We start from the raw sequence: 18,748 nt of genomic DNA, 5'->3' as shown, positions 1-18,748 counted from the left end.
TGCAAGAGCCCCATAGTGCCCGTGTTCCATTAATGGCTTAGAAGCCATGCGTTTCAAGTGTTCTATGGCCGTGCTCGAAGCTGGTTCTTCATTTTATGGCTGTCTCGGCTGTCTCCTTAGCTGTGGTGGCATACCTTGGCTTTCTACGTAGACTGTCTCCGATGTTTGCCAGAATTGGAACACACCCCTAGTACACTTTTGTATTTCCTGCCAGTTTTCGCCGAGTGTGCGCTCTTGTTGAATTTCTTGCTCTATGGGATTACTCCTGGACTGCCTGTACGTAGTATATGCCTCTGCTCTCTTTGTTGCTACTGCCAGCGAATCGAATGCAGCCGTAGAATACTAAATCACGACTTTACAGAATTTCAATCGCCAGGTGCTCGTGAGGTGCCGGCGCCAGCCCAGAGATGGCTTCGTCCAACCACATCGTGGATGATTTTGAGAACTCTTTTCAGGTACGGTCTTCATAAAGTAACTGAATTTATTCACTGCTCGAACCCTTGGCGACAGGTTTGAGTTGTTGCTAGCTGATGTTGAATGCATTTGTCTGCTCTGGGGACGGGAAAAAAGTTGGGACCTTGCGTTGTCATAAAGGAAGCAGAGCCGCTTGCTTTACGAGCGCTGTAGACTTGCTTGCACTTCAGACGAAGACAAAAACAATAGAGAGATAACACGCATCATATTACATTATAGGAAATATAGCTGGTCGAGTCAGTCAAGAACGGTGAAAGAACGACCTGTGAGAGGCAGCGTGGTTAGGTCACCGACGATAGGAATTAGTTAAACCTTTAATTATGGGGCTTTACATGCCATAACCACGATGTGATTATGAGGCACGCCGTAGTGGGGGACTCCGGAAATTTGGACCACCTGTGGTTCTTTAACGTGCACCTAAATCTAGGTACATGGGTGTTTTCGCATTTCGCCCCCATCGAAATGCGGCCGCCGTGGCCGGGATGCGATCCTGCGACCTCATGCTTAGCAGCCCAACACCATAGCCACTAAGCAACCACAGCGGATAGAGGAATTGGTTCTGAGCAACCTGAACAGCAGGGCAAGCTGCACGGGAAAGAAACAAAGCATGGCAATCTGACTGGATGCAATATACATGACGCTAATAACAAACCGAGTCTAGCTAAGAATCGTAAACACCTGGCACTTGGCGACAAAGTACAGGGAAAAAGAAGATAGAACCGATGTTAAACCCTGCAGAATTGAGTAATTTTGACAATGCAGGCCATAAAATGGAAGATTCAAGCATGGGTAGAACAAAATGAGATATTGGGAGAAGAACAAGGTTTTAGCAAAGGTTGGCTCATAAATGATAGCCTATTCGTAATTGCTCAGTCCATAGAAATAGCTAGTAGAAAGAACAGACATTCATACTTTGCATTAGTGACTATTCACGGTGCATGTGACAGTGTAAGCACGGGAAGTTTTTGGAAGGTTCTTTGGGATAAAGATTTGTCCTTGAACCAAAGTTTCATAATATTGTTCTTTGTTGTCCATTTTGAGTGCAGATATGGTGCTAGCCTGTAATGGTGTTTTCAGGTAGCTTTTTCTCAACTGCCAGGTTCTTGCTATACAAGTTTTTGCAAGGCTTTGGCAGACAAGACAAATATATGTGTGCACAAATTTGTTATAATAAGATTGATTGTTATTATTGAAGAAGCTGAGTTTTCAACACGCGTTTCTTTTAGGCATGTCTGGCTGCAGTCACAAATCCAGATTACTTCTACGTTCGTGACTCGGAAGAAGTAAAGACAGGTATGCCAATTCATCCATATTCTTAATTCATTGTGCTGAATGGTGGTGCTTGTAAATTGCACGTTGCATTCTTAAGACATCTCTAGAGGTTATATTTGCTGTCTAATAGGTGTTAGTGACTAACAACATAAAAGCTGCATTGATGCCCCATATGCTCCATGTATTGTTTCTTCAAGAGTGCAATTAGAAGACAAGCCGCTGGTTATAATTCAGGCAGCACAGTTCTATACATCTGGTGTGCTGCTGTATAAGAGTCTATTACAAAAAAAAAAAAGCTATCCCTTGTTAACTTATAATTTTTTTGCATGTCTGGCAGTGATGCGATTGCTGCACTAAATTCGCCAAACTTGGCCAAAAGTTTAAACCTACTGCATCCTGCTGCACTTGGGCAGACTTCAAAGATTTTGCTGTCAGCCTATGCCAAGGGGGTGTTTTTGGCATCTTTTGGAAAATAAATTGCAAGTGCTGAAACTTCATTGTTCAGTCTCTTAAAACTACCGCCATTTTGTGTGGCCCTGGGAGTAAACAGGTGTGTGCTCTGGAGCTAAAGAAGGCACTAATGTGCCAGTGCAGACATAGGAGTGGCATTTTGACCTTAGTGGTTCTGTCCACTGCCTTTGATTGCCAGTGACTTTAGAAGTGCTGAAGAAAGTACAATGTTGCATTAAAGGAGCATGACATTTTTTACTTAAGTTGTATAAAATGAAGGTCCTGGACATTCATTTAAATACTACTGGCAAACTTTATAGTATCCTTAATTTCCTATGAAAGCTTTTCTGTGAAGCAGCTTAGGTTTTGTTTCCCAGGAAGTGCACGTGTCGGTGATGTCATCACGCAGAAGGTGATCACACGGGAGCAGGACGTTGCGACATTTTGGCACTTGCTCGGGCTCCCTCAGAATCAGAATCAATTTTATTCAAGACAAAAATGGGGATAATTACATGATTACTATATACAGAAAAAGGTCCCATAGCTAGAAACTGAAATGGGACCTCCTGTGAATGATGACTGGGATTAATAAAACAACAATGGCAACATGTCATATTTACGATAATAAAGGTTTTAGGATACAAGGCATAAATGAACAGAAAAGCAGCAGATGAATGTATTAAGCAATAACAAGGCTTTGTATTAGTCAACAAAAGGTGAAACTACAAAAATAGCTTAAGAAGAAAAAAAAAGTAAAAAATGTGAGACATGTAGAGAAACAAAGTGAAAGTTAAAAATACAAGACAGTACACTCAAATGGGAAAGTTGGAGGAAGCTAAAAGAAAATGCTTAAGTTCTGTACGAAACCTGTGAGCTTTGAACAATTTTAAAGGGAATGGTAATGTGTTCCACAGAGATAAAGCTGAAAAGTGTAATGACTGCTTACCGTAGTTGGTGCGAACGATGGGTAACATGAAGTTCATATTTCCTGCAAATCTAGTATTATTTACATTAGTAAGGGATGTCTTTGGTATGATGGTTACTGGAATATCATTGTTTAATGCCCTTAAAGTAAATATGGCCAGGTTATATTTGTCTGCTCACTTGTCTGCTTTGCTGCTACTCGCAACACAGCCCAATGTAGCAGCATAACAGATGACCAAAAGAGCCAGAGCGAATGCCAAAACGTCAAGATGTCCTGCTCACTCATGACTTTCTATGTGATGATGCTGAGACATGTGCATTTTGTGGGAAATGAAAGCTAGGGCAGTTCATAGAAAAGCTTTCATAGGAAATTGATAATGGTCTAAAGGCTTGCCAGTAGAATATATTTCTAGGTTTTCGAGGTCCAGAACCTTCATTTAATGCAACCCGCTGTGGTAGCTCAGAGGCTATGGCATTTCACTGCTAAACTCGACATTGTGCATTCGATCCTGGCTGCAGCAACTGCATTTTGATGCAGGCAAAATGCAAAAACGCTTGTGTGCTTAGGTTTAGATGCACGTTGGAAGAACCTCCAGGTGGTGAAAATTAATCTGGAGTCCACCACTACGGTGTGTCCCATAATATTGAAATTCTAGCCTGCACTACCACAGAATTCAGATCTGTATTTTCATTTTATTAAAAAAAAAGTGGGAACCTGAAAATGCCAGGTCACCATTTGTTCAAAATGATGCTGATGTGTAGCAGGATTGCTTTTAAATATTTATACAAAAGGCCAGTCCTAAGAATTTCACCTGGCAGTGGCTCAGCACCTTTGGAATTCTACCATGGAGTGTAAAATTGTGATACCTGATCTCAGCCGCTGCAGTCACTCTCTGATGGGCATGGATTGTGAAAAGAACCTGTGTACTTAGATGTCTTGCATACTGCACGTTAAAGAACTCCAGATGGCAAAAAATTGAATTCGGAGCAATATGGCTCATCATGGGTGTCCCTCATAGCTCACTATATGCTTGGGACATAAAAGAACCAACAATTATTTGATCCTGAATTTCTTTAACTTCATCTGTTATACCCTAAGGTCAATCAGCCAACGGACAGACAGAAAATGTGTCTTAGAAAAACGGATTGAGGTTTCAGGTCTTGGGACTGAAGAGGATAAATCATACAAAAAGTGTTGTGTAATATGAAAATGTCACATCACGACTAGTTTAGGAGTGATCAAGGAGATAAATGATGAGCCTAATACACACAGAATAGTTTTCTATTGGCTTGAGCAAAAAATGGTAGACACAGGAGCTTGTGAGTGAGATGATACAACAGATAAGTTAAAACATCCCCCATGGTGATGTTTGAGCCTCAGTCAGTATTATTCTCCTGTCCATCTCCTCTCGGCACAATGCAAGGCAACGCACTGCATTCACCGTGGCGGCGTAGTGCTCATTTGTCAATTTGACTTGTCTGCTACAAGTCAAATTTCACAAGTAAAAAAAAACAAGTAATAAAAACGCATTCTCTGCACAGATTGCATGAACTGCTTTGCCTGCTGTTGAAAAAGCCCTCGTGAGCTCAAAGCTTGTGTAGCTTTCTCACAGGAATTACGGCTTGCTTGCTTGTGGTGTTGGCTGTCGCCTACAATGGTGTATTGAAGAAGCCCATTCACTGTCATGTGGTTGGTCTTGGGTAATTGATATCGTACAACACGTGTGGATCTGCGCATGTGCATATCCTGATTCACATCAAAGAACATGGCAATACAGTCGAATCCACTTATACAAACATTCAAATGCCAAACAAACTTTATTGTCGTAAGAGATGATTGTTATAACCAGGGTGCATGCAAAAAAACAACAGAGGGGACAGCCATTAAAGCGTCTTAATTAGACAGCAAGAAGTACAGTTGAGCCTACTTATAGGTTAGCATTACCAGTTTAACAATACTCGGATGTAACACTGAGCCAGCCACAGCACCGTGAACTTTTGTGTGTATTCCGTGGTAAAACAAACCGCTTACTCCAGTGTTCCCACGCTGCATTATTGGCTATAACGATTAAAACTGGCTACCGAGTGTCTGCGCCAAAGGAAAAAGAAGGCAAAATCCTTGAAAAGAATAAACAAGGGCGAGCTGCCACACCCGTTCGTTTAGCGCTCATGCATCACGGCACCCCCTCGCCTTACCGTCAGCCTCGCGCCTCTCTCCCATCTCACTTCCACCCCTTGACAGTCGACACAATTTCCTCTAGGTGGGGTTGGTCGACAGTGCTTACGTTGGAGGGGCGGCGGCTTGCATTTTTTATGCATTGCATTATGAGTGTCAAAGTGGAAAAAGTGTGTTCCTGAAGTATGGGAAGCCAGTCACATGGTAGAGGTAGAGAGGCGATGGGAGAGCTTAGAGGAGTGCACGTGTGTATTGCGCACATTGTGCAATACACAATACGCATTACAGTGTATACGCAATACAGTGTATTGCGCACATTGCGCACATGCACGCAATAATTGTATTCCTTCTGCCGGCTCTTTCAGCATCCACCTATAGGTGACTACTTCACCCGCAGTAGTTATAAGCACACACACGCACATTGCAATACGACAAAAGAAGTCTGTGGCCATCTTAACATTGTAAAAAATGTGGTAACATTGTAAGAAGTGTGGTTGTCAGCCTGAATTCGAAAAATGGGGCCTGTTACAGGGGGGTAGGGGGAGAAAAAACAGCAGCCGAATGATGAAGGCAATAATCGAAGCCCTTAGAATATCAATATTGAAAGATAAATGTGTCAGTGCACCATCTGTTTTGCTATCGACAAGGAAAATGCATATCTATAGCTGCTAACCTATAACCATGCAGATGCATTTATACCACACATACTTCAGGGTGTCTACCAAGTTGACATTTCCCAATTCCCCGGGTTTTCCAGGTTTTACCTGAGTGCCTTTGCAAAATTCCGTGAGTGATGCGGAACTATGTTTTATGTTAAGACGGGCTGAAACCATATCGCCTGGTGCTGTCACTCTCTAGTAAGCATATTGAGTCGGACCTTCTCAAATACGAATAAAATGGAGATGCATACAGAAGCAAATATTTTCGAATATGAGCTATTTCTATCAACTGATAGCAAGCTCAGTAATATGAGGCCCGAACTTTGTCACAATTGAGATTCTCTCTCAACAGCTCGTAAGTCAATTGCAACTGCCCTGACATACTCTCAGCCTGCTTGTTTTGATGCCTCATTGTTTTGTTTCACTGCTTTAAAGAGTTTATTTCGGTTTGGATGAGACACCTGCATCTCAACATCAGCCAACACTTTGCTTTTTGAGCTCAAGCTCCTTCAAAATGGCAGCAGCACGCTTCCTTTCCTGTTCATTCCTCAATGCGTAGGTCCTTTCTGTTCTTGTCCTTCTTCCACCACTCGTTTGCCCCACGGACCATTTGAAGCATTTTCTTGGTCAGTTGCACAGCCCACATCCGATTTTTCGAACTCCCTAGGGGCCACGAAAACGTCCGAAAAATCGGCCAGTTGGAAAAAAAATGCATGTCATTTACTGCCCTTGGGGGCTCAAACCACCACAGGCACATTCGAAAACGCTCTGAAGGCCTGTCGGTACACGTATTAGGGATATCGGTGTTCGTACTATGACAGGAAATACCGGGTGCATGCGTGTATTATTAAAGGGCCCCTGAAACGGTTCGGACAAATTTTGTAGACGCGTAGGGTACAGCTTAAGTAGAGCACTCGCACCACAATTTAAGTGAAGCATTACGTATTAAGGAGCTGCAAGCGATTACATGTTACCCTCCTCCCTAGCCGTGCTTTTCCTCCTCAACTCGTTCGCCAAGCGATCGGGGCTAAGCTCCGCCTTCACTGGTTCCGCGTCACGATGCGACGTCACATCGTCCACTTCCGGTTGTTTTGGAGCCCGCCCCTGCCCGAGAGAAACCTCTCCACTAGCCGCTTGGCTGTCAACCCCAAGCGAGAGCTATCAAAGCAGCGTGCGTTGCGAGCATTCTGTCGTAGCGCCAAACGTGTCTGGTATTCCAGTAATCACACACTACCTGAAGATTTCACAGTGAAGGCATAAACTAAAGCTGATGAAGGAACTTTAGCGTAGACGTACGTGAGCTGCCTGATTGGTCTCCACGGTCCAGCCACTCGTTGGCGCAGAGCTTAACCAGCCAAAGAAAGAGCTAATATTGCTCTAAACAAGTGTAAAACATTTTAAACATTTACAAAAACAACATGTTAATGATTACACTCCTGTGAAAAATTTACACCAGCAGCAAAGAATACATTTTGTTACTGCTACTGTGTGTGGTTGAGCTCTATGCTACCAGGTGGCTGCACCGTGCAGACCGTTCACATTTGCGCTTCTATTCATCCCCTGAAACGACACGCAAGTGGACATGGCCAGGCCCTGTCCCCTTGCGCTTGCGTTTACCCTAATACCGGACTCGCGAAACGCTATTGCGTTGCTGATCTTCCAGTGTAAAGTGACGGCCGCAATCGCACAAATCCTAGCAACGATCGGATAGCGGCAGTCCGATGTGCTGCAGCCAGTCCGCTCGTCTACTGGCTTGCAGAGGGACACGTTGTCGCAGCTTGACATATTGCCAGTCGCTATGTTTGCAGACCACAACGCAACAAAGTCGAATCATAGTGCTCGCGAAAAGACAAACCGACACTGACAGTCGAGCTCTCGCCAAAGACTGAGCACGCTGTAACACAAGCAGACGACACTTGCTGTGTGCCGGAAGTGCTTAAGTGTACTAAAAAATTGTTCTTGTGCATTCTCTTTATGTTACTTTCTTTTTATAAAAACAAATTAACTAACATTCCAACTATTACGAACATCATTTGTTTACCATAAAGTTGGAAAAACTATCGATCACGCGCCCTGGTCAGCCAATCCGATAGCTCGCCCCACTGACGTCATATGGGTGATTTCGGTCATATGGGTAGGGGCGGCTTAAAATTCCGCCGAGCAGTGTGCTGCGAGTGGCAGCGATGTGCATTTTTAAAACCTTATAATAAATTACACGCTTTATGCGGAGCACTTAGATGTGTCAATTAATGATCAGAATGACCTACTCTAACGACTGAGTACATTTGTAGAAAATCGTCAAAATCGTTCCGGGGTCCCATTAAGGAAAACATACTGTGTCCCATGGCATAGCCCCTTCCCACGCTTGTTATGCTTCCCTGCAATACTTTTGCTTATGCTTTGCCAAGTAACATTTCTGTGCAGAGGCAAAGCTGACTTTCGGGAACTGACATTATGCAGCGCTACATGCTTTCCAAGCTTGTAAGCCAATCGCGAGGATCACAAAGGCGGAGTCCGTACCATTGGCAAGAAGCTTTGTAGCGAATGTCGAAGCTGCTAGGCCTAGCGTTGCCGCAGTGGTGGCCACGGCTGCCAGTGGATCTGTGTGCGAGAGCGCCAGTTGTCAAAAAGGTAATCAAAATGGCAGCGGTGGTGGCTTTGATTAATGCCGTTTTGGACCTGTGGTCGCGGAAAAACGTCCGGAAAATTGGACGGCGAAGAGTTCTTGCATCCGAAATTTCAAACGTTCTGATACATTGACTCTATGGGGTATGTAGTGGGTCCACGAAGCCATCCAAATTATCGGGAATCCGGAAAGTCAGTCATTGACTGTACACTGGCAACTCCTCGAGCCGACGACAGGGCGTCAAAGACGATTCATTACGATTCCTGTCTGTTACTCAAGCCAACATTACCGCGACTTTCGACCCTTTCAATAAAATTACAGCTAATTTTCCCTGATAGAGGCACAAATTCCCTGAGTTTTCCATGAGTTTTTCCAGACTACTCAAAATCCCTGAGAATTCCCGGTTGGTAGACACCCTGCACATACACAGTGGCCACGTTTAATTGATTGTTATAGACAATAATGCGGTTTGGAAATAAAGCAGTTGTAGTAAGTCTGGCGATGCGGCGAAGACGTGCTGTGCCACATGCACGGCATACGGGTGAGTGGGGCATTCTTTTTTAATGTAAAGCTGCAAACATCAGGCACTTTGAGTGCCTCTTTGATTGACGTTTGTCCGTCCGTGTCTGGTCTGGTCTCAGCTGGGCTGGCTGTGCCTATCAGGAAGTGACATGTAAAATTTTTACATGTCACCTCCAAGTGAGCTTTTAGCTATTTCAACAGATGGTTTAAGGTGCCTCAGACCAATCACATCAACAGTAAACTTAGCTGCTCTTAGATTTGCATAGATTCTAAATGGGTATTCCCTTCCAAACCTTTCCAAAACTGGCAAAAAATTTTTTATGGCATAATGCTTAAGCTTCATTCTTATGATCCAATCAAGTAAAACTGCTGTTGTCCTTTCTTGGTTCATTGGTTTTAGGAGTTGAGCAGACTATACAGCGGTTCCTGGATGTAGCTAAACAGATGGAGAGTTTCTTCCTTCAGAAAAGGCTGGTACTGTCTGCTCAGAAGTCTGAACAAATGGTCATGGAGGTAAGTCCTTTTCCAGTAAATAACTTGCATTTTGTGGCTAGGTGCCTGAAGTATTTTCCTGTGTTTAGTTATTACTTTCACTATCACAGGTATCAAGTGTGCATGCAGTGTTGTGCTTTGTGTAAATAGGAAGAGTAGTGTGTAGTTATCAAAAAAAGGATTGGCACGAGAAAGGTCGATGTTTAGTAACCCTTCTGTACAGCAGTGTAAACATAAATAAATGCCACAATGAGGTTAAAATTTTATTTTGGATGCTCACATAGGCGCCACTACTTCCAATTTTGGCACCTACAATGTGCCAAACATAAGCCAAATGCGGTTGTCCTCAGTGAGCTGCAGTGCGCTCAGCCAGCGGACTTGTCATGTCACCTCGCAGCAGCCCCGGTATCTACGCTACGTAGCAGACCTCAGCTACCTGCAACTGTAGTGAATATGCGCAGCGTTGAAATTATGCACAAGGCTTGAGTATGCGCTCATATGCTCGTCTGGCCATGCTATGTGGTGCAGACAGGCTTTGTCCTGCACCAGCTTGACTGACCGATACTAGCCGCATTAAACTTGTGCATATGGAAGCGCCATCAATAGCTCAATATGAAGTGAACTCTGCCAAGGCTGCTCCAAACCAGGAGCATCCAGGAGTGAGCGCGCTCTGCCAAGTATGCGTGTGGTCTGACCTTAAGCTTCGCGTGGTTATAGGCTAGTTGAGTGTTCAAAACTAGTTAAAATTAGTGACGCCTGATGGCTACGACACCAATAAGCAGGGTGGCCAAAGTTGAATTCCTACGCGGGCGCCAGTGGCCGAGTGTGAGCTGACGATAGTCTGCTCCTTCCGGAAGTGCATAATTATTATCAAAATTCGAAAGCAGATATTTGCTTGCTTCAGCTTGTTATTATATAAACTATATAACTAAATAAATATACACAGTAATAAATAATCACAGCAACAGTAGGAAGAAGTACACTGATTCAAACACCCTTCTTGATTGACGTCAGCTATTGGCCAATAGCAGCCACATATGGGAATCTGATATGTTACGGAATAAAGTGTTCCGAAAAGAGTGAGGAGCAGGCTTCTGTTGAAAAGAGAGCATTGTAGAGAAAGGTGACTTCATACTCTCGCTTGCAAGCTCCACACACCGCGCGCGACTGCAAAACTTGGCTGAGGTGTTCACAGCAGCATATGCTATCTGTAGACTGTGTTTTTTCACCAAGCCTGAGAGGTGGCTCAGGCAGGGGCGGCACCAGGATCTTTCGACTGGGGGGGTACCCACAACAACTGAGTCCCTTTGGGGAGGTGGGTAACTTATGTGTTGTGTTTTGACTATTTCGAACTGTGCTGAAAGGCCTCCTAAACACATAAGTGTGAATAAGTTATTCAAGCATCACAGTAAGATATAAATTAAAAATTATATAATACATGGTAAGCACATACATTAAATGAAGAAGAAAAAAACAGGCACCTAGCAGCAACAAAATAACATCAGCTAAATAGATCGCAATATAGCTTCAAAAGAGTATATTTCACAACAGGAGAGAGACTTAACACCTCTAAGCAATGTGCATATGAATTCCAACTTTGGTAAAGATGCACTAGATTACAAAAAAAAAAAAAAAAAGTTAATAACACTCTTGTGGTGCCGGCTGGTGATTCTAAATGCTGGAAATGGGAAAAAGAATTACAAAAAGTATAAGTGGGAAAAGAATAACAAAAGCAAATAGAAGAGAGGAGAGAACTGCAAAAATAGAGCATGCAATAGGCATTTCAGTCAGTGTCACATTCAGTCATACAGTACAGCAGGTTTCACAAACGCAAATAACAGCTCTCCGACTGTACACTGTTCACTAGACAAGCTAGCCCACCAACGTGGCCTCGGACAGCATCCTATATGGAGTCTCTTTCAAAGCAATGACTGGGATAGAGGAAGAAAAGATGACATGAGAAGGCAACGAAACGCTACTACTGAGACATGACAGCGGTTGCGGGGAAACAGGATAAATTTAAATTCAAGGTATGGTACGATACGTCCCTGCTATTTATGAAAAATACCTAAACACCATGCAAATATGTCAAGCGGACAACTTATGTAGAGCGTGCAAAAAAAGAGCTGCATTAATTAAAGCACACCGCAGGTTCTAGGAGACACCACGGAAACGTCGGCACGTCAAAGCAACACTTTGGTGCCCGCCGCGGTAGCTTTGCGGCTATGTCCCATCTCGAGATCGCGGATTTGATTCCGACCGTGGTAGCCGCATTTCGACGGGGGCGGAATAAAAGATGCCATAATTCAATTAAAGTCCATGAGGCAATGTGCCATGTGAGGCATTGACAATACTCAACCCTCTCAGACATTATAAAAATATGGCGCACAACAATGCCTCAAGCAAACACTTCTCCCTCTGTGTTCTGTGTACTATGCAGACAAACAGCAGGGGTGCACGCAAGGTAACCTAACCTAACCTTAACGTCAAATCGGCACTCTCGCGTTGGACTGGAGGTTGAAGAATTTGAAACACTTACCATCAACATCACCACTAATTATCGTCAATCAAAGCAAACAGCACAGAAAGCTTCGCATATATCGACTCCCACAGTGCGTGGGATCTGCATAATTTTTCCTTCATTCTTACTACCGGATGTACTTGTCGATGGGCTTGGTGGATTCCAGGCCCAAACGCCACTTTGAGCCACAACACTCCCAAGTGCGTCGGCATTCGGCGCACGCATCTTTACCAAAAGCAGTTGGGTTGGTGGAATGGATGGCTGACTAAGTGATGGCGTCTTGCAAGGATTGGTGGCTTACTGGGTCTTTCTGAGAGTAGGCAGCGTTGCCCCAAGGGTTTTCTGTGAGAAAAGCTGTCTTAGAAGGGTCATGACCTCTCAACTCGTTTGACCCGACTTGCGACTTTGTGGCCGAGGCTGTTACATCTGTGAAACGAACTTGCCGGTTCACGCTAGCAGCCCATTTTAAATCCATTTAGAACTGTTGGAACCATTTTTATCTCATTGCGGCAGTTCGCGCTGTATTTCAAGCGCTTATTCTATCACAAGCGTGAGCTTATAGAATAAGCTTATGATCAGAAATTTTCCGTAATAAATTGTTATGCTTATTGTAAGCGGTGCAGCTTTCATACGTCTGCCTCCAAATTATAAGACATCAAAATTGACATTTTGTTTTTGGCACTCGGGAGGGTGCCTCCCCCCTGGCACCGCCCCAGGGCTAAAATTCAGGGTTCAGGGCTTAAAAGCTGAAATTAAGGTTTTGTTAATGCTTCAATTTGCACCATAGAGCATCTATTACTCTTTAATAATGTTTCTGCAAAGCACTGCAACCTTTTATGACAAGTGCTGTGTTTGCACTGTTAGGAATGCTGAAATGTTCTTGGGTTCTGAATAGCAGCTTTATGCTCAGATATAATAATAATCAGTTGTAGCAATCAGATTTTCAATTTTTGTGAAAAAGGGGATGACACTGTATGTGTTCCAACTTGTATTTATTCGAACATGATTGCTCTGGAAGGGAGTGTCTTATTTACACAAAGACATTGACGCTTTCTTTTGGCTTTCAAAACTTGTGTTTTGCCTTTGTTAGCAACTATTTTGGGCATGTTATACACCTCTGCCAAACCGTGAGAGTACTGCTATCTGCTAGCCTGCACCTCGTGCAGTCTGTGACATAGGAAATGTAATAAAGCAGCCAGGTTTGGTGTATGGGTCACTAATGGCCCACACAGTGCTGGGCATATCCTGCTCTCTCATGGTGTGCCATGGGTTGCACGGTACCATAGGCTAGTGTTGCTACCCAGCAAGAGGATCCACGTGCCGCTTTGAGTATTTGAGTAAGTGACAAGAAGCGGGCAAAATCGAAAAAAAAAAAAAAAAGGAAAGCCAACTCAGCCACATCTGGTTACTCTTATCCTGAGTATGCAACCGGGAGACGATCAGTTTCAGTAGAGTGTACTAGATTGGGAGAGTTGGTCCAATGAGTGCTCCGCATTGAGGCATTTTTTATTGAAAATCGAGATGGTACAACCGTCGCCTTTCTGAACGCCATAGCCGCGTGCTCCAGCCGACAGCGTCGGAGCATGCCGAACAGAGAAGCATGGCAGCGCTCGAACGCAGCGTTGCATTTGCGTTCATGCATGACCGCAATCAGATGGATCGAGTTTGTTGTTTGCTTTCCTTTTTAAACCTTATGTGCGTGTTTTCACTGTCTCGTGAAGGAACGAAATTCAGAGCTCATATTGCGAAGAAATGGGGTTCATGTACAGGAATGGTTCAGATGAGGTACAGGAATAAATGAATTGCGTGACTTAATTAGGTGTTAAATAAACATTGGTAAACCGTCGTTTCCTGCCTTTCTCAAGGTGATATATCGAATGCTAACAAAACTTCCCCAATGCTCTAATAACGGCAGCAAAATTTCATTTAGGGAGAATGTAGGCCACACTATTCGTTACATGCAGCACTTTTTTTTGTAGGTTAATTGTGTTTTGAAAATGTTTACGGAATAGCCTTTTTTTTCCCTATTTTTATGCGTCATACGCCTGAGACGTAGTTGGTTTTCTAGGTCTATTGGGTGAATAAAGCAAAACACATATTTGCTTAAATTAAGAAGCATGTTATCGGCTGTCTATGTCTTCGAGCTCGCCCAGGTTTCCATTGTCACATGCCTCCAGTGTCAATGACGGTTCAACTGAGAGTGGGAACATTCTGTTTGATGACCGGCCTTCATCTGTTGCATGTGAGGCCGTTCTCTTTTGTGTGGGCTGCTCGTAGAGATAGTCTGAAGATACAGCAAAAGATTGTGGGTACCGCATCAGACCAAAGCACAGGCTTTCCACGCTGTGTACAGCGCTGGATTAAGGGCGGGGGGGGCTAAGGGGGCTGCAGCCCAGGGCCTCACCTCGGACAGTAGGAGAAGGGGGTCCATTTATTCTAACCTGTTTAGTATAAAACTTTCCATCGCCGGTTCGGTGCCCGCAGGTGGGAACCGAACCGGTGGGTTCGGTTCCCCCCTGCGGCAGGTTGTTTTTTCATCCACTTTAATTTCCAATAATTTATCGTTTCCTTATTTCATTCATTAAGCACAAGTAATTTCCCCTATGTTGTCCTTGGTGTCAGTGTTTGTTGGCTTCTTATGATATGACTAATAAAAATCGGGCCCCTCGGTTAACCCCCTTCCTTCTCGTTTATTACATGACGAGGGTATTGAATCTGGCAACATTGATGCCTTCAGGTAGCATGTGTGGGTTTATTGACCAGTTGCCTTCACCCAAAAAGATCACGTTCTCGTGATGCCTGCAGCAAAAAGGACGTTCCATGTCCGCTGCCAAGGTCTGTGAGTGGTGGTGCTAGCTAACACTCCCAGGGTTCTATAGGGCACATAAATACCTAAGAAAGTGGATGGGGAGACGGCGCCGCTGTAGCTCAATTGGTGGAGCATCGCACGCGAAATGCGAAGGTTGTGGGTTCGGTTCCCACCTGCAGTAGGTTCTTTTTTCATCCACTTTAATTTCCAATAATTTATCTTTTCGTTATTTCATTTATTAAGCACAAGTAATTTCCCCTATGTTGTCCTTGGTGTCAGTGTTTGTTGGCTTCTTATGATATGATTGCCCCAAGTGACTCATGACAGATTGAACATATTAGAAAAAGACAGGAAAGAGAAAAATGATAAGGCTGTATTAGTAAATTACCCTTCTGTAATTACAGTAAAGACACTCTTATTGTGAGAAGAGGCTTGGCAAGCCAGAAAAGGCACAAGAACAAAATGCGGGTGGCAACAGCACCTTGTAATTCCCGCATCTGTTTGCAGTGGCATCATGGATTTGATGTTGTCGTATCAGGTTCCTTACTGTGTGCAGGCAAGTAATATATTTGGCTGAGGTGTTCACGACAGCATTATTTAGTGATGGAAAGTTTTATGTATCAGTTAGTACAAAAAGTGTTGCAAGGTCCGTTTTGTTTCCTTTATTGAAGGCGTGTGTATTTTTACTGTGCTTGCTTTCTGGTAGTAATGATAGAAGGAGCTTTGTTCCTCAGCATGATAGCATTGATAGTGACTCGAAGCATGAACGACTCTGCTTCTGCAGGATAACACAGAGCTGAAGAATGAGCTGGCCCGCAAAGAACAGTTGCTACAGAAGTACAATGAGAAGATTCACTACTGGCAAAGCCTTCTTAATGACACAGCAAATGCAACTGGGCAGCAGCCGCAGCCACAACCACAAGCACCTCCAGGAGGTGTCACACAGCAAGGCATGCCTACACAGAGCCAGCAGTCTATGCCAATGGGTGGTGCAGCACAAGGCCTGCCAGGTCCACTGGCCTACTTGGAGCGGACCACATCCAACATTGGCATGCCAGATCCCAGGCGATGAAGACTAGAGGCACACCAAAGTGACTGCTTACACATGATCTTTCAAAAACCATAAGAAAGTGCTATGTGTGAGATGTGCAGCTAGCTGTGGTATGCAGTGGACAGAAGGGCCTCAGTAGGCTTAAAACAGACCGATTTGTTGTGATAAATATTATACAAGTGCCCCCATCTCCAAAAGACTTTACCTGTGGCGTAAAATTATGCCCCCGTATGTCGTGCGCCTGCTACTGCTGCCTTTTCGACACTTAAAGGGACACTAAAGGTTACCAGAAACTCAAGTTAAAGTGGTAGAGCAATGTTCTAGAACGTCTAAGGCGTCAATATAATCGCGAACAGAGCTTTAGTAACCGAGAAATTGAGGTAAATGCATGACACGATTTGAGACCCCCCAGCGACATTCCGGTACTAGCCCGATGACGAAAGGACTCCTCATAATTTGTGTTACTAATACTCAACTACTCGTATTAAAAATATCATTTCATTCGATTATAAGACGGAAGAAAATGCTACTTGTCTACGTCTATTCGATTCTAAGAAAAAATAACATTTTGACGTTACCCTTCAGTAATATGGGTGTTCGAAAGGTTTCGTTTTCGCTCGGCTCTGCGCCGCGCACGCTTTGGAGTTTCAGTAGTTTCGTTATCGCGTCGTGCTGTGAGGGTTCTCCTGGCTCGCGAAACTTTCATTTGGAACAATCAGCGAGAATGCCACGTCCGTGTGATGTCGTGGGAAGCCCTCGTTGCTTTCCCGCTCCGGAGAGCCGGTGTCGAGGCCGCCGTCGTAGTACGCAACGACGCCGGCAGTGCGAGCCCTCAGCAGCAGGTCGCGCTCGTCGGTGCTCAAATCACTGAAGTTGAACCCACCATCGCGAGCCAATCTGTCGGTGTCAGGGTCCATTGCGACGAGCGTCGAAGTTAGCGTCACAGAATGAAGTACCAGCTTATAGGCGTCTTGCGCTGGAGTTTGAGGTATAGTAGCGGCGCCTGGTGGCGGTGCGGGAAACGACATCTGGGTCGTGCCAGCTTGGGTCGTATTGAGCCCTGGCTGTGGCGAAGCACGTTTCTAGGCCGAGTTTTGCGTCGATTCGCACATTTTTATGCCCTGTTGCGAGTGCGAAAAGGCTCGTCGCTTCTCATAGACCATGCCGACCACGCTGCGAGCTCGCCGCAGCCTATAGTTTAACGAAAACGGACTCTCCGTGTGCCGTGGGACGTAATTCGTTTCTCATTCCGCTAGCCACCATACACCCGCTTTCGCTCTGCTGTCGGCTCTGTCTTGGCCACGACCTACTGTATACAGTAGGTCGTGGTCTTGGCTCTGTTTCTGGCCGCGCGTTCGCGTTTTGCGCAGAAAAGCCGTAGCGCCGTCTGCGGACGCCGTTCTACTCACCGATGGCGCAACGTCACTATGAGACCATGATGTCAGTACTCCTCGATCGGAGGGCGGGCGATTTGAACTGCGCTAGAGGTACGCGGACGCTTCAGAACGCATTTTCTCTTAAAATAAGTCTCTCCATGGCACGAAACAAGCGTTTCGAGGTTTCTGTGATGGTATTTCAACCGTCCACGTTGACTTAATAGTAACCTTTAGTGTCCCTTTAACACAGACCAGGGGCTCTATAACATAAAGCTATTCCAATATGTTTTTATTCCAATCTCCTGACGTTGAATTTGCGTAACCGCCGACGCAAGCATCGAGCGGTCATCCGTAGGGTTGTCTGAACAAACCAATCAAACGCTCTCCTCGTTCATAGGAGGTCACTTTTTTTTGCTTGAAAAATGAATAACATTGCCTAAACTGAGTGGGTTGTCTTATCTAATTGGCTGACAATAGGCGAGGAGCACGCTCTATTGGAGAGGGATTCGATGGGGCCGAGCCACTGCAATGAAAATCGATAACCAGACAAAGAGGGTGGTGCCGGTGTCTGCAATTGGTCCACTTTCCCTTACTTAGCTTGCGGTGGCTGGTCGAAAATCTCGGCGACATGAAACGGAAGCTTAAGAATGCCGCTAAAATAGATCCTCAGCAAAGAAGAGTTGGCAGAACGAGGTCGTAAACATGTCGAAAGTGCTCGAAAACGTTACACGGCCACGAAAAAAGTTTTATTTATACGCAAATAAACCCATGCTCTCCGGCAGGTGCGAGTAGCCAGTGCCTGAGCAATTGGTGGCAGCCATTTTTTATTCCTTTCGGAACGGGGCAACCTGCGGCTATTCAGAAGAAAACTGTTTTGTTTGGCACATTAAAGGGACCCTGCAACGATTTTGACGATTTGCTGCAAACGTACTGAGTCAGAATAGGTCCTTCTGATCATTGACACATCTGAGTGCTCTGCGTAAAGCGTGTAATTTATTATAAGGTTTTAAAAATGCACATCGCTGCCGATCGCAGCACACTGCTTGGCAGATTTTTAAGCCGCCCCTACCCACATGACAAAAATCACCCATATGACGTCAGTGGGGCAAGCTATCTGATTGGTTGACCAGGCTGTGTGATCGATAATTTTTCCAACCTTATGGTAAACAAATGATTTTCGTAATAGTTGTAATGTTAGTTCACTTGTTTTTATAAAAAGAAGGTAACATAAAGAGAATGCATAAGAACAATTTTTCAGTACACTTAAGCACTTCTGGCACACAGCAAGTGTCGTCTGCTTGTGTTACAACGTGCTCCGTCTTTGACGAGAGCTCCGCCATCAGTGTTGATCTGTCTTTTCGCGAGCGCTATGATTCGATTTTGTTGCATTGTGGAC

The 18,748-nt window shown here is 44.6% G+C and overlaps 1 protein-coding gene across 2 annotated transcripts; it reads left to right on the top strand.

Annotated features, from left to right (window-relative positions):
• On the top strand, positions 1–18,258 carry MED28 (mediator complex subunit 28). Of its 2 annotated transcripts, none has more exons than XM_075676721.1 (5): positions 1–276; positions 377–455; positions 1,701–1,767; positions 9,504–9,616; positions 15,710–18,258. In XM_075676721.1, exons 2-5 carry the CDS (start codon positions 408–410, stop codon positions 15,995–15,997), a joined length of 516 nt encoding a protein of 171 aa, XP_075532836.1. In that variant the 5' UTR covers positions 1–276; positions 377–407; the 3' UTR covers positions 15,998–18,258. The 2 variants fall into 2 exon arrangements, with proteins under 2 accessions (XP_075532836.1, XP_075532835.1); XM_075676720.1 differs by having other exon boundaries at positions 362–455.
• Positions 18,259–18,748: the final 490 nt, after the last annotated feature.

This window comes from Dermacentor variabilis, unplaced genomic scaffold (assembly GCF_050947875.1).
Source record: "Dermacentor variabilis isolate Ectoservices unplaced genomic scaffold, ASM5094787v1 scaffold_12, whole genome shotgun sequence".
In the NCBI taxonomy this organism is placed as follows: domain Eukaryota; kingdom Metazoa; phylum Arthropoda; class Arachnida; order Ixodida; family Ixodidae; genus Dermacentor; species Dermacentor variabilis.
This window is presented reverse-complemented; position numbering and strand designations above follow the sequence as displayed.